This window comes from Genypterus blacodes, unplaced genomic scaffold (assembly GCF_046128005.1).
Source record: "Genypterus blacodes isolate CSIRO-AG114 ecotype Tasmania unplaced genomic scaffold, CSIRO-AGI_Gbla_v1 ptg000002l_1, whole genome shotgun sequence".
Classification (NCBI taxonomy): domain Eukaryota; kingdom Metazoa; phylum Chordata; class Actinopteri; order Ophidiiformes; family Ophidiidae; genus Genypterus; species Genypterus blacodes.
Genome location: NW_027466816.1, coordinates 937,432 through 957,334, shown reverse-complemented (window position 1 = coordinate 957,334; position 19,903 = coordinate 937,432). Strand labels below are relative to the sequence as shown.

The following is a 19,903-nucleotide window of genomic DNA, read 5'->3' as shown; positions in this document are numbered from 1 at the left end:
GCTGGTAGAAAAACAAGAATGAGGACAAATACAGTGACCCCCCGCCCCCCCACATGTCTTTTATGTCTTCGGCTGATCCAGCATGACTTCGCAGGTCCGTCCCAGTTCTCCCAATTTGACCTTTGCATACTCGGCTCTGTTCAGGGCCATCTGACAGTCCTTCCTGGCTGAGTAGGTGGAGCCTTCGTGAGGTTGGCCTGTGGCTACCTGAGGACAGACAGAGCAAGACCACGTTTGTAAGCCAGCTCACATCAGCATCACGTTTGTCACTGATCTGCTGTGCATCAGTCACAAACATTACAGTATTTACATCAACTGAGCACAGGTATGAAGCGTGTTTGTGGTGTGCAAGAAGTGTGCTGCATTGGACCTGTGTGAGGTAGCGGATCTGTCCGCTCAGTTCACTCTCCACGCGGTTCACGGAGCTCTGGAACTGAACCAGCTGTCTGTCCAGCAGGCTGGCATTATGTTTGTCTTTGGAAAGCTCAAGGACAATGTTACCTAGCAACGGAATGAAAACAACAGGGTGAGCACAGCGCGGCAATCACTGCTTACACTCACAATTTACTGTGTAGCATTACCTTCCTTCATACATGCTGTACATTCCTACGAGAAAACTTTATTAAAAATGAAATAAATACATTAAATATTTACTTCTTTTTTTGTTCTTGGCTTCGTAGTACAGACCCCTACCTAACATAGCCATGCATATTCATGATGGCCCCTGGCTCAACTACGAAAAGGAAATACACCTAAAGGTTAGCTGTGGGGTGAGGGTATGGAGCCAGTAAGCCACAGGCACGCTAACACTACCATAGTTATTAAATATGTTAACAAATCGCATGTGGCCAAATTGCGACTTGATGAATGATGAAGCCGATGTGCGTATCCTCACCGGCGCACTGCAGGGTCATCGCGATCTCCTTCTCCACTTCCTCCAGAGCGCGGAGCCGCTCGTTAGCCATCACATGAGCTAATGAAACGCAACAAAAGACAACTGTCTTGTTGATTAACGGGATAAGTAAGCAACCAACTTACACATCAACTCGCTGACTCCCTCCCTCGGGTGCCGCTAACAGGAGCGAGAGTAACAACAATAAAGGGCTCACGAAATGTACGTGTTTGTCGCGCGGTGATGACGTTGACCTGTTAGACAGTGAAGATGGCTGCTTCGGCATGGTTGCATGGCCCTGCCAGTATGCGACTCACGGAGGGTTTGGTGTCCGCGCTGAAGGAGCAGCGGCCTGAGTTTTTACCTGCGCTGCTGGCAAACTACAGAGAGCACGGGGCCTTCACGACACAGGTACGAGCCCGCAGCTCGGCCAGCGAGGCTCCTCTGCGGCTACGAGCTGTTAGCATGTTAGCCTCAACGCCGCAGCCGCATTGTTAACGCAGTGCAGTGCCTACACACGCACACACATGTTTTTTCATGAACGCACACTTTATTATTACTGAATATCTACATTATGTATTATTGAATATTACAACACACTTTAATATTACGGGATATTGTTTACCTTTAACATTTCTGAATATTTGTATAAAAACACTTTCACTTATATTCCCACTTTATACATATTAGTAAATATTTGGGTTATACTAAATATTAGTGGGCGTGGCCTATTATGCCCCCGACTGTGGTAAACAACAAACTTGAAATGTCAAACAGAAGGGGAAGAGTTTTCTTTAGAAAAAGCTATTTTTTTATTTCATGTGTGATTAATGAACATTCATATAAACGCATTTCTTGTTCATGTACAATGTGCACGTGTGTGTGTCCTCAGGGCTCCAGCACTGCAGGAGGTCTGGTGGGTTACAGTAATGGCAAACTGGCTTCCAGCAAGACAAAGTGAGAGACACTTCAATGTCACAGAACCTCATTAACATCACACCATTACATTCACTACATGGTGTGTTTGTGTGCTTGTTTGTGCTTGTGCAGATTTGAGGGGCTCTGCCTGCTCTCCATGCTGGTGAAAGACAGCTCCAGTGATATTTTCCAACAACACTGCCTCTCCTGGCTGCGCTCCCTGCAGCAGGTCATACAGGTAACACACACACTCTCACACACACTTTTTTGTGCTGTTTATCATGCGATTGCACATCATATGGTGTTTACTCTGAGAGCAGAGGGATGCTTACAGATTCCATGTATGTAAATGTCTGAAGCGCAAGATCAGAGCAAGGGGTCGTCTGGATTTTGTCACAGTCTGAAGACATGCGAGGCATCTAAAGGCAATGCTGACTTAGGTCCTTTGTTTTCTTAACTGTTTCCGCGGCTGTTTTTTCTCTCTATCTCTCTCTCCTTTCCCCCTCTTTCTGTATAAAACCAATCTCCAAAATGTCCTATTACTTTATGCGCACAGTCATGTAAAATGTTTGCTTCGATGAAAAAAATAGTAACCCAACTCCGTTTCCTCTGGTTTCTCCCCTCCTTTCTTGTCTTACCCCAACGCACTCATTTCCCGGTTGTTTGTTCCAGTCCCAGGCTCCCGTCCAGACCATCCAGCTGGCTGTGAACATTCTGAAGGATGTCCTGCAGTACTCGGCCCAGCTAGCAGAGCTCGCACGGGAGGTCGGTCTCAACTCCATCCTGGGCATCCTGACCTCCCTGCTGGGCCTGAAGGCAGAGGTGAAGAAATGCACCAAACACAGAATCTTCATGTAGTGACAAAGCTCAGGGGACAGTAGAGTTGACCAAAACATCAAACATTTAAGCATTGTGACCAAGCTAATACAGTGAGAATCTCACAACCCAAACATAGAAGAAATTATGAAATGTTGGCTATGTGTTTTGTGTATGGCAGTGTGAGCTGGCGGCCATGGAGGGAATGATGGCCTGCATGACCTTTTACCCCAGAGCCTGTGGATCACTCAGGGTGAGATTAAAAGCTGTTCAATGGTGCAGAAAGTGAGATCACGTTTGGGTCACAGGTCAGGTAAACCTTACCCACGATCCTTTTGGTCACGTTGTATGTCTATTGATCTGGTAGGACAAACTGGGCGCCTACTTCCTCTCCAAAATGGACTGCTCCAACAAGAAAACTCAAGAGGTTTGTCACGCTACAAGGCGTTTGGTTAAGCAAAGCAAAGTAATGTAATAAATCAACAGAATGGTAATAATGCATTAAATCATTTAAACAAAATGTTCATTAATAGTTTTCACAGTAATGATGTTTTGGTTAAATGGTGCAAGCCTGATTTGTGCAATCTGTGCTGTGATCCCTGCATTGATAAATCAGGTAGCGTCTCAGTGTTATGCTCGTCTGCCCTGTCTCGGCCGACTGCTGGACAGAGGGGTTGGCGCCGGCAGAGCCGAGGGCTGGACCAATCAGATTCACTGTCTGCTGGCCTCAGCCAACGACCTGCTGGCTCAGCTGTACCAGGGCTCAGAATCAGGTAAACTCCGTCTGATGTACGGACAGTTTTCATACGTAGTAACTTAGACTGTTTAGTAGCTGTACTTGGTTTGAGCTTTAATTATGAAGGAGCTCTGTCCACATGTCTGCGGTATGAATATATTTTCATGTATGTTGAAGAGTGATGATGATGATGTGGTCATGTCACAGATGGAACGGTGCAGTATGAAGGTCCTGGGGTAGAGCTGGCCTTTTCCCCTCTCGACCAATCAGATCCTCTGCTGCTGTTGCAACTGCAACACAGATATACTGCAGTCTGCCTGGCACTCAAACACACACTCAGGTACCACACACTCGCCATAGATCATTCACCTCAGTTACAAACAGATTCAATATGTCCTTGAGTGAAGGCAAAAGTCACATGACCTCAAGCTGTTATTGATGATTGATTGTGTGACTGTCTTTGATCAGGGTGGATCCTGCCTCTGCTGTCCGTCTGCCTGTCAGACCCATACTCAACCTGGTGTGTCGAGCCCTCGCTGTCAGCACCAAGAGCATAGTGAGCACACACACACACACACATTACAGAGACAGACTACAGAAACCTGATTAATCAGTATAATAATCTGTGTCTTTGTGTGTGTGTGCGTGTCAGAATGTCTCAGGAGATGGAAGTGTGAGGCTGCTGGTCCTGCCCGTCATACACACCAACACACTGGAGGTCCTGTCAGCTCTTATCACAGTGTGAGTACACCTACTCACAGAGAAAGTATGTAATGTTAATGAAGAAGCATTCTTGTATATTTATAATCTTTATTAATCTGTGGTATCTAGTATTTGCATTTGACTCAGATTAATTCATTAATCACTACAGTGCGTTATGTAACGTGTGTGTGTGTGTGTGTGTGTGTGTGTGTGTGTGTGTGTGTGTGTGTGTGTGTGTGTGTGTGTGTGTGTGTGTGTGTGTGTGTGTGTGTGTGTGTGTGTGTGTGTGTGTGTGTGTGTGTGTGTGTGTGTGTGTGTGTGTGTCTCTCTCTCTCTCTCTGTCAGTGTGCGTAGCGGCATGGTTCAGTACGCTGCAGTTCTACAGAGGCTGTTTGCTCAGACGCTCTCCGCTTGGACGCCTGTGCCTGAGTCCAGTCTGGGCCAGCAGAGAGGCTACAGGTACATCCACCCGTTGAAAGGATCCATCTCCATCTTCCCCCACAGCGCTACTCGCTACTCCACAGTCTGCGCTTATCGTCCTTGTTTCAGGGACTGTTAATTTGTTAAAGTTTGTTCCACATCCACTCATGCCTAAGTGGTGAAAAAATTGTATTTTTCTTCCCTATATCTTTTTGTCTCCCAGCTCTGTTCGGGTGTCGGTCTATAAAACCTTGGAGCTCTGGGTCCAGGTGGGCGGAGCTTCTGCTAGCATCCTACAGGGAAGTCCCAGCCACTCAGAGCTCCTGTTTGGCCACCTGCTCAGTGACATCACACCAGGGGCGGAGTCTGTTAAAGTGAGCATCAGTACTGTTCATTAGATAGCTGTCTGTTTTCATGAATGCTGAATCAGAACCAGAACTTTTTAGGCCGTGAAGCATCAACTGAGTGTTTCTGGCATTCTGAGCTATACCACTGATTTGCCACAACGCGGGTGGAGTTGGACTGGGCGGCACTGTTGGGTTTACAGGTTGTGATTCAGGCTCTAAATGTTCCCGCAGCTCCGTGCTGGCCTGTCGGCTGATGTGGTTCAAGGGGGAAAACCGGGCCCTCGCCGGACAAAGACATTGGTCATAGCCGACGCTGTGGGCCCTTCGCTTCAGAGGAAAGGAGACCACTTTGCTAATCTGGACACCTGCCTGTCGGCCCTGAAGGGTGAGCTGCTGTCTCGCTGTGATGATGTCTGCAAGTTTATCAGTTGTGTAAATCTGTTAATCACATACATGTTCCTCACAGCTCTGAGGCAGATCATTCTAAGCAGCGGGACTCTGCTGAAGGACGACGTACACAAGGTAATGCGTGTGTGTGTGTGTGTGTGTGTGTGTGCTTTTATTAGAATACTTGCAGTTCTGCGGTTCAGTAATAAACTTGAATAATTTTCAGGTTCAAATCTGTCTGACCTCTGTTCTCCCCACAGCGCCTCCATGAGGTGGTCCTGCCGCTGTGCGTCCGCCTACAGCAGCAGCAGTCCAGCAACAGCACGGCCTGTGACTCTGTGGGGGGCGTGAGCGGTCAGTACAGCAGCGCCCTTGCTCGGCGAGAACTCTACAGGTACGAGCTCCACTCAGGTCAGAGACGCGCTCTGCATCTGTTTCAGCATCAATAATGAATCACTTCCTCCTTCCTGTGTGGGTTCCCAGGGTTCTGCTGGCTCTGGTTCTGGTTCCATCACCCTGCTGGCCAGCACCGCTGACCTGCGCCGTGTCCATACTCAGCAATGGACGCACGGACCGCAACCTCAAGGTGACTGTTGAGAGAGAGGGTGGGAGGGGGAGATGTATGTATGCATTTTGAAAACCGTCTGTCCTTTATTCCGCTGAACGTGGTCTCTGGAGAGGCCATGTTTCATATCAGTGTCAAAATGCTACGATGGCTGGTCAGTGTGAAACAATTAGAAACTCTTCTCTGAGGTCAGCCAGTTGGTATCTCTTTTGTCCAATTGAAGCCTTCAGGTTTGGGGTGTAGTGATGTCATTGTCTCTCTGTTCCCACACAGGTGTCCTCATTTTGTACTGAGGCTCTGACCATCTGTAACTCCCTTCTGCACCCCCGCACTCCCTCCATCTCCCTGCCTTTACCGCCGCTTACCCTCAAACCCAATCCTGCCGCCCCTGTCCACCCCTCCCAGGGTCCCACCCCTGGACTCACTTTGCCCACCCTCCTCGGTGGCCCCGCCCCTGGCCCGCCCTTTCCTGCCCGACACTCCCTCAGCCTTGGTGGTCCCCTGCTGGGATCTCTGGAGAACCACCTCTCCCTGGTTCAAGGACTGTCGAGTCAGGGCCCCGCCCCCGGAGAGATGCTCCTCTCCCCCCACGCTCACCACCAGCCTGAGCCGGTCGGGCTGGGCCCTCTGGAGGGGCAGCGACCCGTGTTTGTTCGCTACGACAAAGAGGAAACGGATGATGTAGAGATCTCGCTGGGCAGCGACTCAGATGACAGCGTGGTCATCGTCCCCCCGGGCATGCTGAACACCGAGAACCAACAGGACGAATTGGCCGCGTCAGCAAACTCTGTGACTCAAAACCTGGCCTCCACTGCACCAGGGGGCGCTAGCGTGTCGTTACCAGGAGGAGAATCCGGGGTCGCCATGGTCCCTACCACTGCAGCAGCGAGCACAATCGACGGGGTCTTGCTGCCCAATGATCTGCCCACCCCCTCGCCGCTGATCACCACCTCCACCACCATGGCCATCAACTCCTTCCCTCTGCCCAGCGCCTCCCTGGTCTCCATGGTTCCACCGCTGAACTCCAGCACCCTCCCCCCTCCGTCAGGCGGACTTGGGGAGGCATTGCCGGGCCGACCCCAGCTGCAACAGATGTTGATGCAGCCGTCTGCAGTGGTGCAGCCTGCGCCCATGGGGCTGCCGCTGCAAATGCATCAGCTGCACAACCAGCTGAGTCAGCAGGGACGACATCTACACCAGCCGCCCACCGCAGGCAATGAAGACTCAGCCGTCATCAACATCAACAGCACCGACGAGGAAGAGGAAGAGGAGGACATGGAGGATGACGAAGAGCTGGACGACGAAGAGGAGGGCATGGATGAGGAGGAAGAGGAAGACGGAAGCAGTTACCCTGATGAAGAGTTTTATGATGGGGAGGAGTACGAGGACTATGATGAAGAAGAAGGGGAGGAGTTGGAGGAAGAGGAGGAGGAGGAGGATGGGGATATACCTCCACTGGAAGGATCGGAGGACAAGACGGGAGAGGAGGAGAAGGATGAAGGAGGGTTAAGTGGATTCAGTGTGGAGGGAGAAACCGAAGGAGGAATCGAGGAGATCCAGGCGAGCAGAGCGATGTTTGCAGATGAGAGGATGAAGGTGCAGGAAGTGGAGAGCATCGGTGTCCTGGAGGAGGCAAGGGAAGGAGAGGGAGAGGAAGATGAGAGCGAAAGGATGGACGATCCCACCATGCCACAGATCCTGTGTGTGACTGGAGGAGCGCTGGATGAGAGGGAGGAGGAGGCAGAAGGAGGAGGAGGAGGAGGAGCGCTGCAGAAGGAGCCCAGGTCATGGGAACAAGGAGCCAATGAGGTGGAGCCGACGACCTCCTTAGAGGAGCAACCAGCCAAAAGTCAACAGGTAAACAACAACACAGCAGAAGGTCCATCTGATGCTGCAGCTTCCATCTCTAAAAACATCTTACCAGTGTGCAGAACCTGCTTAAACAGGGTTAGAAGTTAAAGTTAACGTCCTGTTTCTAATTGAACCCATAATCCATAGTGAGCTTAGTCCAGGTGTCACTATGGTCTGGACCACAGTAAATCTCACCTGGACCTTGGTCTCCATGCTGAAGGTCCCAGGCTGTACATGGAAACCCTGCGGTCTCGTTAAAGTTTAAGATGGTCGGAGAATGAACTTTGTGTTCTTCTTACAGGAGCAGTCGGACGAACATACCCAGGAAGCCAGCATGAGTGACAGCCAGACGTCCAATCAGCAAGAAGAACAGTTGGCAGCCACACAAGAGGGCCAATCAGCAGCCAGCGCTCCAGAAATGTCTGCAGCCCTGAGGGAAAAGGAGGCAGAGGAGATGCACGCCATTAAAGGAGGAGACGGGACGGCAGAGGAGCAAGAGAGAAGAGAAGAGGGAGAGAGCGAGGGAGAGGATGGAAAAGGGGTGAAGAGGAAGAGAGATGAGGAGCAGAGGGAGGAAGAGGCAGGGCGCGGCACTGAGAAGAAGAAGGTGAACATGGGTGCTGACACATACACTCCTTACATTCATCATGAAGGCCGAATGTACAATTGTAACAAATGTCTCTCTCCATCAATCTGTCTCTCTCTGTGCGTCTCTTAGTTTGATGAAGAAGTGATGGCGTCAATGTTGGCTGACTTTGTGGCATGTCCTCCTGACGATGAAGACGGCTCCTCTGCATCAAACCGCTGATAGAATCCCTCACTCTGCGGGGACGTCTTGTGCTTCATTCTACCCCGAAAGGACATTTTGTGGACTTTTTATTGTTTCACACAATGAGACATGATAGTGACACATCATTCTGTGTTTTCTTCTTCTTTGGTTCCCTTCTTGTTTTGTGTCTGTGCTTTGTTATAAATGAGTAAAAATCAAAGAGCTGAACAATGTTGACAATTTTATTTAAACGCACAAACACAGAAATACAAAACACTTGAAAAGACGACAAGTCCCCTGCTGTCTGTCTCAACCCTTTAAGCCAGGGGTATTACGAATTTAACAGGAAAAAATACCGACCTGCTTAAACGGATCCAGGATAATAACGCCGTGTGTATCATCATTGATACCGCCGCTTCTGAGACCTCTGCGTCATCCAAATAAGGAGCACTTTCGCTGAAAAACCTGTTGCATGCAATGTGTTGGTCTCTACTGCCATCTTTTAGATTTTCCGGGCACTGCAGGCAGTACAACGACCTAAAAAGTCTGATCGAAAATGGCTAACGTCATGATATAGCTCTGACGTGTTTGGGAGGTGACATCTTCGCTAATATTACATATATTACGGTAAGAATAACTTTTATAATGTTACTGATATTTCAACATGAGTATTTACTGTATTGAAGCAAGTTGTAATCAGTTTATATTTTGTAGTGGATATCATAGAAAGATCGTGTTGAAAGTGTCTGTAGCAATACTGTTACTTCAGGTCTTAGTGTCAATTTTACCGTAAATGTCATTGTATTGCATTTCATGGTGCAATCTGCATTATGCTTACCACAATGCGAAAAACCCTGTTTAGATTATTTAATTAAACTAATTAAAGATAAAAATGTCATAGTTAAAATATAATAAAAGTACAAATTGAGATTTGTGTTATTTTGATTTGTTTGTCATGGTTATCACTCAAATGTTGCAGTGAGTCACTTGCTAATATAGCCACAATTTCTTGATTAACAATACCTTGCCTATCATAATCTGTATGTTATATTGACCAATTCAGAGAGGACAACATCATTTATGTTTCCCTGTATTTTTAGATGGCAAAGAGATACTCTGTTGCTGATGTCATCAGCATGATTATGGATGGCAATGCAAGTGACATTGAGGAGTTAGAAGATAGTGATGATAATGATGATGAGCCGGAGGACTGGAAGCCTACTGAGGAAAGCTCAGATAGTGAAGAGGAGGAAAGTGCAGATCAGATGAGCACAGAGTTGATGACCGAAGAGGAGGCCCCAACAACATCAACAAAGCAGCCAGCACAAGGAAAGGGGAAAGGGAAAAAATACAGATGGAGGACAGCACCATATGAACCTCCAGCTGTTGAATTTGATGGATGTGTTGACGAAGCCTCAGAAGACAGGTGTGACTGGACACCATACATGTATTTCAAACAGTTTGTCACAGATGAAATGCTACAGGAAATAGCACAACAAACAAACTTGTACAGTGTACAGAAGCAAGGAAAATCGGTCAACACAACTGCGAAAGAAATTGAGCAGGTTCTGGGTATGTATATGCACATGGGGTTAGTACAAATGCCCAATGCACGAGCATATTGGGAGATGGAGACAAAATACCACACCGTTTGTGATGTGATGTCTCGAGATCAGTTTCTGAGATTTCTGACACTGATTCACTTTCAGGACAACTTCAATGTGTCTGATGATGCAAAGAAAGACAAACTCATGAAACTAAGGCCATGGTTAGAGAAACTACGCCAACAATTTCTATGCATACCTCCTGAAGAATGTCATGCAGTTGATGAAATTATGGTGCCATTCAAGGGAAAGTCTCGCATTCGTGTGTATATGCCAGCAAAGCCTCACAAATGGGGGTTCAAGATGTGGGGACGTGCCGGACAAAGTGGCTATCTGTATGACTTTGATGTTTGTCAAGGTGCCGCAAATCCAGACAAAGAGAGAGATCCGATGTTGGTGTTACTGGAGATTTTGTCCTCAAAATGACATCAACCCTTCCAGCAAGAAGAAATCACAAAGTCTTTGCAGACAACTATTTCTCATCAGTTCCACTGGTCAAAAAGCTGCAAGAGAGAGGAATCTACTACATTGGCACTGTCCGCATGAACAGGATCAAAGACTGCAAGATGACCGAAGAAAAAGATCTGAAGAAAAAGGGAAGAGGGTCAATGGACTTCAGAGTAACCCAGCAAAACATCCTTGTTGTTAGATGGTTTGACAACAAAGCTGTGCACCTACTCTCCTCTTTTGTCGGCATTGAACCAACTGGAAGTGTGAAAAGGTGGGATCGAAAATCCAAGACACACGTTACGGTTTGCAGACCAGCCATTGTTGAAACATACAACAAGTTCATGGGAGGTGTGGACCTCCTTGATATGCTGTCTGCACTTTACAAATTCAGCTTCAAATCCAGAAGATGGTACATGTACATTTGGTGGCACCCTGTCACAGTGGCACTTATCAATGCATGGAACCTCTACAGAAGAGACCAGAAGACACTGAACCCCAGGGTAAAAAACATGCCCTTGCAAAGGTTTCAGGCTTTTGATGGCACTTCCCTTACAAGTGCAGGAAAGGGTAAAATCAAGAGTGGCAGACCATCATCCTCTCCAGATTCGGACATGATCACACCCCCCCGTAAAAGGCCAAACTGTAGTGTGCCTGCTGATGTGAGAAAGGATGACATTGATCATTTCCCACAATGGGGAAAACGGCAGAGATGCAGGCACTGCCAAGGCAACCATTTCTCCAGCATAGTGTGTGGGAAATGTAAAGTCCATCTGTGCTGGGACAGAAACTGTTTTCTTGCCTACCACAAGGCAAAAAAGAGAGCTGCTAAAAGGGTTCCTCTTTAAAAAAACCAAAAAAAAAACAGTTGAAATGTTCAAAATGTTCAAAATGTTATCATCAATATTTGTCTTTGTTTTAAAAAGACACCTTGTTTTGTTCAATAAATTGCCCTAAACGCCTGGAGGTGCCCAGATGATACAAACAGAAAATCATACATGTAAATAGTTTTAAAACATTTTTGGGGGGATTTTGTTTAAAAGGTGCAACAAGAACTTTGTTTCCAAAAAATTAGAATTTTCTGACTATTCTTTGATGGGTTAGGCTTTACAGGGTTAAAAGAGGAAACCCCTGAGCTGGATGTCATTTTGTAATCAGGAAGCCCTGTGCAAGACGGTATTGCGGCTTGATGCGGTGAAGCCAATCGTAAAGCTTGTCATCTGCATACGAGCAAGGGGACTTCAGCATCGTCAGTTTATGAAGTTTGTTGAGGAAACTGATGCTGATCACCAGGACCTGCTTTACCACTCAAATGTCCACTGGTTAAGTTAAGGGACAGTGTGTGTATGAGTGTGGGAGCTCAAAGGTGAGATTAGCTAATTTTTGGAGTCAATTGGGAAAGGTGATGATTTCCCTGAGCTAAGGGTTTTTTGTGGGTGGAGGCGTGGACACCTTTACACCAGCAGGGGGCAGTATCACAGTGAGGATGGTTGGTTTTCACTCACTGGTGATGTCACACCTGTGTGGTGTGTTGAGGTGGTTCGGCAGGAGGGGAAGAGTTCACGCCAACATTTAACCTCAACGTGAAGGGAATAGAGGCAGACAACTGAACAAGTGAAGACGCGAGGTCAGTGTGTGTGTGTGTGTGTGTGTGTGTGTGTGTGTGTGTGTGTGTGTGTGTGTAAGAGAGATGTCAATAGAGGCTTCATTCTTTTCTTTTTTTTTCTTCCACACACACGTAACTAACTCTAACTAAATTAACTCTTCAAACACCTTAGGGACTGAAACACAGCCGTTGCTCACACATGTGCAGAACGCAAAGAAGTCAGGCTGAGGTTTTGTAAAAGCTGATGCAAACAGCTGATGCAGACCTGAAGTTTTTTTACCTACGTATGTTGAACGCACTTATTGGAAGTCGCTTTGAATAAAAGCGTCTGCTAAATGACCGTAATGTAATGTAACATAAAACATCCAAAATAGGACTTTCACATCTGAACCAAAACACTTTACTTCTCCTTCAAATACCTACACGTCCGTAGAGTTCAAACAGACGAGCGGCACCTGAACTCTGATTTCATCTTCATTATTTTCACGTGTAAACTTTGATTCAGGATGTGTTTTAATATTGTACAACTTCAGTCTAAACTCGAGACTAGAGCTCAGTTCTGTCTGGAAATGTACAGACTCCAGTTGTTTCAACTTCCTGTGTGTGTGTGTGTGTAAGGTGGTGAGTGGCGGGGGGGGGAGTGGCGTGTTATTTGAGCTCCCGGTGTCTCTTTTGGAAACGTATAGAAATCTGCAGTGTGAAGTTGAGCTGAAGGAGGTAGAGGAGGAAATTCTACATTCAGGTGAATTTGTTTCTGCTTTTCTCATTCAAACACAAAAATACCTCAACTTTTTTTTACGTTTGAGTCTATATCTCCTAAACTAATGATAATGTCTGAACTGTTCTGGATGGAGCTCTGTAGCTACTGAAGATACATTCAAACTCTTTGTATTTTACTGAATAAATGGAGCTGATGGTGTGTTATTCCTGTATGAAAGCAGCATCAGCTCAGTTTGTTGATAGTTCCGTCTGCTGTCATCTTCATTTGCATCACTGTGACTCATTTGGTTAAAGCTGAAATAAAATAACGTAACACAGCGACCTTTGTCCCTGCGACACTTTGATGAACACGTCAACAACATGGTCGCTCCATTGCGAAGACAACAACATTGTGACATTACTACAATAACAAAGTTACAGATTCTCAGGTTATTGATCGATTTCCAAGCGCTGCATAGGGGGGCTGTGGGGCCTGGAGGCTGTTGGGCAGTACAGCAAAGTGCTATGGTCATGACATGCATCCTGTTGGCTGACCACTGAAGGAAACGAGTAGCTGTGGTGATTAGAAGTCAGGAACAGTAATGGGCGTGATTCACAAATTCCGGGTGTTTGTATGTATTTATTTTTAGATGGAAGTCTACACGATAACTGTGGCAACTGGTACATCAGAGTATTCTGGCACCAACAACTATATCTATGTGACCCTGGTTGGTGAGAAAGGGGAGAGTGAGCGCACCCTGCTGGACAACCCTGGACTGGACTTCTGCCGCGGGGCCGTGAGTATTTTGTAACTTCTGAAATGTCAATCTTTTAAACAAGAGTTTCACCTTTTATCGTTTCTCCCTCTGTGCCAGGTGGATAAGTACCAGGTAAAAAGCTCCGCCCCTTTAGGCCCCCTGCTGCTGGTCAGACTGGAGAAAAGGAAGTACTGGGTTGAAGATAACTGGTTCTGCCGCAACGTCACTGTAGAGCCTCCAGGGGGAGACAGAGAGCTGACCTTCCCTTGTTACCGCTGGCTGGTTGGAGATGTCGGCGTGGAGCTCAGGGAGGGAACGGGTACGAGTACGACTCCTGTCTTTACATATGACTGAAAGTAAAGCTTGTGGCTATTTCAGCAATTTTTTATTAATATATATACAATACACTATAAATGCATTTTTTAATCGTAGGTGAGCCTGGGGAAAAGTTTGTATTATTGGTCTGTACTAGGTATCATGTGACACCAAAGCGTTGCATTTCTTTCTTGTATGATAACAGTTGTAGGCTACAGAGCTCCAAAAATGTATAAAGTTTGAGTAGTTGTAGGATTTTGGGCACTTCCACTTGGCCAATCACAGTTTGTTCCTGCACATTCTGTAACCTGCATTCTTAATATCTTAGCACATTTTGGTTTACTCTTAGCACTCTGACCCATTCAGTTCTGTTAATAACGGTGTATATTTTTATTTTAGATTTACTTTTTGTGTTTTTTTTGCGCTCTTATTATGTTGATTGCACCAACTACCAAAGCAAATTCCTTGTAAGATGAAGCCTACTTGGCAATAAAACTCTTCTGATTCTGATAAATATTAATTAACTTGCCTCCGGTTCACTATGCAGGAGTTGGGGCTTGTGCGGTCAGCTGGTGCAGTGTGAGAGTGTGAGCGGTCACAGCGTCTGACAAACCACCTGAACGACCTTTGCATGTTGCAAAGTGTCGGCAGTTTGTGTCGATTTCGCGACAGAACTTCCCCAAATTCATTGCTCAACTTCCACAGGAAGCATGCACCACACGATTGAGTGTTTCTGAAAGTGTGAGAGTGATGGATTATGGGACTGAAGAGTTGCTGCTTATGTAGCCAGAGGGGAAAGCGTGGGAACAGCGATGCTGGAGGGGTTCCTTATCTTCTCCCATTCTGTCCTCTTCCTTAATCTGTAGCTCTCAGGCTAATGGATGACTCATCCCCTTTGCTGCTTGAACACAGGAGGACAGAACTGCAGGAGAGACAGAGGACATACAGGTCCAACACACACACACAGACATTGCAGAATATTAGCAGAGACGTTCATGTTTCTCTTCCAGAATTCCAGCAGGATTCTGTTTGTTCACACTCAAGATGTCAGATCAATCATTCTGACAATGTTTAAACTCTGAATACCACGGTGTGGAAAGTTCATCATGATTTAAACACACAGCTGGAACAGTTGTTCTGTTTACCAACATGCAGACACATTAACCAAAGAATGTTTGTGTCAGGTGGTGTGTTTGGGCTTCAGGAATTCCCAAATGTATCGACGCCCAAACTGAAGCAGATTTACCACAGGATGCTCGCTTCGACAATGAGAAGAGAAGCGACTTTGAGCATTCCTTACATTTCGCGTCAGTGCTACACACACACACACACACACACACATATGCAGTAATTCTTGTGTGTGTGTAAATACAGAGATGGTGTCGTCGTCCTCCTCAGGTTGGTGGAGTTGTCTCTGAAGAAGCTGGCCATCAGGTTTGGGAAGTCATGGAATGATCTGGAGGATTTCAAACGGATCTTCTGGAAACTGCGAAGCCCCATTGCTGGTGGGTACAAACACAGAACACACTGAGGTGGGCTGGGTAGTTTTGTAGGGGGTAGGCCTGTTGTAGCAGGGGACAGGGTGGTTTCCTGTTCTGAGGTGAGGTTCTGTGTGACTCAGAGTTCACCATGGAGCACTGGAAAGAGGACTGGTTCTTTGGGTACCAGGCTCTGAACGGTTCCAACCCCAGAATGATCCACAGGTGCCGGACGCTCCCCAAAAACTTCCCTGTCACCGCAGACATGGTGCAGGCCTCCCTGGATCCTAGGACCAACCTGGACAAGGAAATCAAGGTAGATCTTCATGTCTGTTTGGGCTCCTCGCAGGCTCCTCACGTTCCTCCTCCTCATGTGTCCCCTCTGTCTCTCTCTGTCTCTCTCTTTCTCTCTCTTTCTCTCTCACTCCTGTCCAGTCTGGGAATATTTACTTGGTCGACTACGCCATCATGGACGGAATTCCCACCAACACTATCCGAGGTAAACGTCAGTACATCGCCGCTCCGCTCTGCCTGCTGTACCAACACCCAGACAGAGGGCTCATCCCCATTGCCATACAGGCATGTATACACACACAGACACACACACACACACACACACACACACACACACCAGTACCCTGAAGGAAAACAAGAACAAAGGAATAAATATGTCCCCTGAAGTACTGCTGAAGTATTGTATTGTATAGTTATATAGTTTCTTCACTCAGCTCTGTTATCCACAGTCACATTGAGGAGATTCATGTTTGTCTGAATGCTCTTAACAGAACATGATGTCAGTGTAAACCTGCGCATGGTCACATTTGGTTGTGACCCCCACAAAATGGAGGACAGATTGATTATCAATTCCTGTTTGTTTTGCGTAACACTGATAATGCCGTCCACTTCTCCTCCTCAGCTTGGGCAGACCCCCAGCCTGGACATGCCCATTTTCCAGCCCAAAGATCCGCCCCTGGCCTGGCTGTTGGCTAAGATGTGGGTGCGTCACGCTGAGTTCCAGGTGTTCCAGCTGCTGTCTCACCTGCTCAGGACTCACCTGGTGGTGGAGGTTTTCTGTGTGGCCACGCTGAGGCAGCTGCCCGCCGTACATCCCATATATAAGGTGACACCAACAAGCCTGGTTTCTTTACTGTATGATGCATCAGTGTCCTTCATGTCCAGGTAGTCTGAGTCTGCTGTTTGATCAAGGGGGTTAAGAGGTGGACCAGGACCTGGATTGTTTCGCGAACGTGAGCAGGGTGGCGGTCAGATTTATATGGTTGAAGTCACCACAGATCACCATGAAGGCACTTGTGTGTTGTGTTTGTAGTCTTGTGACGGTCAAGTGAAAGACATCATTGGCCAGTCAACAGCAGACACAGCTCCTCACTCTCTCTCTCTCAGTAACATGACTCCAAAACCTCTTTTGCTCTATACGATCTCTTTCTGCCTGAACAGTGTGAGAGCTACTTGATACTCACAATAGAGTCGGTGATGTGTTGTGGTGCCACAAAACGCTGCTTTTCTCTCTGACTCCTCAGGAATGCAGATAGCTAGTGCACCTTATTTGTCACTGATCTCATGTTTTGAAATTGTGGTATCTGTAGATTTGGTCTGTCTCCTTTTCTTGGCTGTTAATTTAGTTCCTGCTCTACTTCCCGTTTATCTTCTCCTCTAGTCCACTTGCTCAACAATAGCTGATCTAGATCGTAGGTAATGATTTCCACACCTGTCTGCCCTAAATAGATAGATAGATAGATAGATAGATAGATAGATAGATAGATAGATAGATAGTGTGTGTCCTTGTGTGTACATGCAGGTACATCAATACAATAAGCACCATTCGGTCAATATTTGCATAGGGAGCTTTTTCATTTCAATTACATTTTTATTTAATGTTTTATTTGCATGTCACTGTTAGATCTTTGCAAGAATTTGCGACTCTACAATGAGATTTGGAGCATACAATGTTTATCTGTTTTTGCTCTGCAGCTCCTGGCTCCTCATTTCCACTACACTCTGGAGATCAACTGTAGGGGGCGCACTCAGCTCATCTCTCCCGATGGAATCTTCAAACGGGTCTGTGTTCTTCATCTCCTCCTCCTCATCACTGTCATATTATTCACATACATATCTACTTGGTCTGCATATTTCTTTTGTTCTACTGAGCTCACTCTGGCAGTCAGCATCTCATATGATACCTGTTTTTAATCAGGTGAGCTGCATTCATAAATCTGGAACATTTTCAGTGAAGATTGTTCAGCACGTTTTGATTTAGAAGCAAAGATCGACACTGAGACAACAAAAACTTGTATCTGTATCCTAGCATCTTTTCAGATGTTTGGTTACAAAAAGTTTCCTTTAGGTGTTTTGTGCTTTCATCTGTCTGGGTTAAGGAACCTTGATGTCATTTTAGAGCCCTCAAATAAGACAAAGTATTGATGATAGCCAATCATTTTTGCTTGATGACTGTGTGTGTGTGTGTGTGTGTATGTGTGTATGTGTGTGTGTGTAGGTGGTGTCCACAGGGGGTGAGGGTCTACTGATCCTGGCTCAGGCGGAGTACAAGTTCCTGACTTACCGCTCGCTGCAGCCACTCTGTGACTTCATAGACAGAGGCGTCACTCAGCTCAGGAACTATTTCTACAGAGATCACAGCCTGCTGCTGTGGGAAGCCATACACAAGTAACCCTGACCTGTGACCTCTGACCCTAACCTCTCATTTACTGCTTTATTTATAGTTTGAATTATTATGTGTTATTGTATTTGTAATTTATTTTTCTTTTGTTACTTATTTTCTTTTGTGTCTCTTTGTTTTTATTTTAATTTTTCAGGTTTGTCTCAGGTTTGGTGTCGTTGTTCTACCAGTCAGAGCAGGAGGTGCAGGATGATACGGAGCTTCAGGCTTGGATCAAAGACGTCACACAGGAAGGCTTTGGAGAACTGCGCAGCTTCGGTCAGTATTGCTCACATTTATATCCAGATATGTGATCCGGATCATGACATCATTCTGCTCAGCATGTGACTCATTATGGTTCATCATTCACTTCCAGTTTCCTTTTGTCACTTTAACGCTGACATGAGAAAATACTCTCCTGCACATCACATCCTCTTCATCACAAAGCCCCTCTTCCCTCAGATTGATGCAGAAATCCAGGCGTCACTTTCACCACAGTCCCTAATAATGTGGAGCTCCTTACAATGTGATGTGTGTTTAAATGAATGATTGTGTTCCACATCCCGATCTCGATGAGGTTTATCGGCTTCATGTTTTCAGGTTTACGAGCTGAGCTGAGCAGCAGATCGGAACTCAGCACCCTGCTGAGCGTCATCATCTTCACCAGCACAGCTCAACATGCAGCCACCAACAACGGACAGGTAACACACACACACACACACGCACACAAATACACACGTGGGCTCACGCACACACACACACACACTCTTGAGTTTTGTGGTGTTTGTGCAGTTTGATTGGTGCGCCTGGATTCCAAACACCCCCTGCACCATGAGACTCCCCCCACCAACAAACAAAGATGATGTTACCATGGAGATGATCATGGCAACCCTCCCTGACGTCAGCCAATCCTGTGTGCAGATGGCAATCACGTGGCACCTGGGACGACCCCAGCCAGACACGGTGAGTCCTTCATCACCTACGATCCATCAGATTTATTGATCCATGTGAAGCAAACCAGTCAACGGCCATAGAAACATCAAACACAGAGCGAGTGTCTGATGTTTCACAGAGTGAGCAGGTCTACACCTAAAGCAGAACATATATCATAAATCTGTATGATAAAGCTCTGTTATTCAGCCTTCATTCAGTCAGCAAAAAAAAGATTTCTGACGCAAAAATAAAACATTTTAGTATTCTGATGGTTGCTATAGGGACACCTTCATTAGTTTGGTGCTTATCAACCCTGTTAGGAATGTTTTTGTTAGACAACAAAAAAGAAATGATTAAACATTTGTTTTTGAGTGAGATAAATATTGACTGACATCTTGTTTTGTATGAATAATTATTTATAAGTAATCAAATTGTTTATAATTTGAATGAATTATTGTGCCTGGCGCATATGTCAAATTATGTCAACATATATTCGCTTATTTACTATTTAGTATTCAAAGTAAAAGTACTCACAGTAATGGAGAGTACAGGTCAGAAATCCTGTTTGTGTAATAAATGTAAACCTATTGATTAGTTAAACCAGAGCAAGAGGTTTGTCTCTGCCCAGGTTCTTTTGGGCCAATACACAGAGCAACTTTTCACAGAGGGGCGGGCCCAGGAGGTGATTGACATCTTCAAGATGGATCTGAAGCAGATCGAGGAACAAATCCTGAGTGAGAATGAAGGGGTGGAGCCACCGTACCATTTCCTCCTGCCCAGCCGCATCGAGAACAGCATCACCATATAACAACCATGCACACCCACTCAGCACAGATTAAGTGTTTTAGTCCATAGTATATAAATGTATACATTTGTATGAGCTATTAGTTTGATAGGAGAATAAGCTTATGTATGAAATAAATCAAATCAATAAGTCAATAAACTGATCTAATTTCTAACATGTTTGTATTGGTTAAATTAGTGAA

The 19,903-nt window shown here is 46.0% G+C and overlaps 3 protein-coding genes across 5 annotated transcripts; 2 read left to right on the top strand and 1 right to left on the bottom strand.

The window, feature by feature from the left end:
• Positions 1-49: 49 nt before the first annotated feature.
• Positions 50-1,139, bottom strand: med11 (mediator complex subunit 11). The gene is made up of 3 exons (XM_076146109.1): positions 896-1,139; positions 371-501; positions 50-207 (listed from the first exon to the last, which is right to left on the bottom strand). The coding sequence occupies exons 1-3, from the start codon at positions 963-965 to the stop codon at positions 61-63; spliced, it is 348 nt and encodes a 115-aa protein (XP_076002224.1). The 5' UTR covers positions 966-1,139; the 3' UTR covers positions 50-60.
• pelp1 (proline, glutamate and leucine rich protein 1) lies at positions 1,139-8,623 on the top strand. The gene is made up of 19 exons (XM_076145347.1): positions 1,139-1,303; positions 1,785-1,849; positions 1,943-2,048; positions 2,483-2,632; positions 2,808-2,879; positions 2,994-3,053; positions 3,243-3,399; positions 3,570-3,702; positions 3,831-3,918; positions 4,015-4,103; positions 4,410-4,523; positions 4,708-4,858; positions 5,063-5,216; positions 5,298-5,353; positions 5,479-5,612; positions 5,702-5,804; positions 6,057-7,640; positions 7,936-8,241; positions 8,353-8,623. The coding sequence occupies exons 1-19, from the start codon at positions 1,163-1,165 to the stop codon at positions 8,440-8,442; spliced, it is 3,753 nt and encodes a 1,250-aa protein (XP_076001462.1). The 5' UTR covers positions 1,139-1,162; the 3' UTR covers positions 8,443-8,623.
• Positions 8,624-11,942: 3,319 nt separating this feature from the next.
• Positions 11,943-19,876, top strand: alox12 (arachidonate 12-lipoxygenase). Of its 3 annotated transcripts, none has more exons than XM_076144753.1 (15): positions 11,943-12,081; positions 13,410-13,556; positions 13,635-13,836; positions 14,699-14,780; positions 15,017-15,139; positions 15,231-15,337; positions 15,454-15,626; positions 15,746-15,889; positions 16,227-16,430; positions 17,300-17,386; positions 17,823-17,992; positions 18,142-18,263; positions 18,585-18,685; positions 18,777-18,947; positions 19,546-19,876. In XM_076144753.1, exons 2-15 carry the CDS (start codon positions 13,410-13,412, stop codon positions 19,723-19,725), a joined length of 2,013 nt encoding a protein of 670 aa, XP_076000868.1. In that variant the 5' UTR covers positions 11,943-12,081; the 3' UTR covers positions 19,726-19,876. The 3 variants fall into 3 exon arrangements, with proteins under 3 accessions (XP_076000868.1, XP_076001029.1, XP_076000943.1); XM_076144828.1 differs by lacking the exon at positions 11,943-12,081 and adding an exon at positions 12,766-12,802; XM_076144914.1 differs by lacking the exon at positions 15,017-15,139 and having other exon boundaries at positions 15,207-15,337.
• Positions 19,877-19,903: the final 27 nt, after the last annotated feature.

Bases quoted from the DNA above. Each gene is read 5' to 3' on its own strand.
- pelp1 (XM_076145347.1), top strand. From the start codon at position 1,163: ATGGCTGCTTCGGCATGGTTGCATGGCCCTGCCAGTATGCGACTCACG. The intron at 4,104-4,409 runs GTGAGTACACCT...TCTCTCTGTCAG, and splicing joins CTGTCAGCTCTTATCACAGT to TGTGCGTAGCGGCATGGTTC. The intron at 5,354-5,478 runs GTAATGCGTGTG...TTCTCCCCACAG, and splicing joins TGAAGGACGACGTACACAAG to CGCCTCCATGAGGTGGTCCT.
- alox12 (XM_076144753.1), top strand. From the start codon at position 13,410: ATGGAAGTCTACACGATAACTGTGGCAACTGGTACATCAGAGTATTCT. The intron at 15,627-15,745 runs GTAGATCTTCAT...ACTCCTGTCCAG, and splicing joins ACCTGGACAAGGAAATCAAG to TCTGGGAATATTTACTTGGT. The intron at 16,431-17,299 runs GTGACACCAACA...TTTGCTCTGCAG, and splicing joins CCGTACATCCCATATATAAG to CTCCTGGCTCCTCATTTCCA.
- med11 (XM_076146109.1), bottom strand. From the start codon at position 965: ATGGCTAACGAGCGGCTCCGCGCTCTGGAGGAAGTGGAGAAGGAGATC. The intron at 502-895 runs GTGAGGATACGC...TTCCGTTGCTAG, and splicing joins GATGACCCTGCAGTGCGCCG to GTAACATTGTCCTTGAGCTT. The intron at 208-370 runs GTCCAATGCAGC...GTCTGTCCTCAG, and splicing joins AGATCCGCTACCTCACACAG to GTAGCCACAGGCCAACCTCA.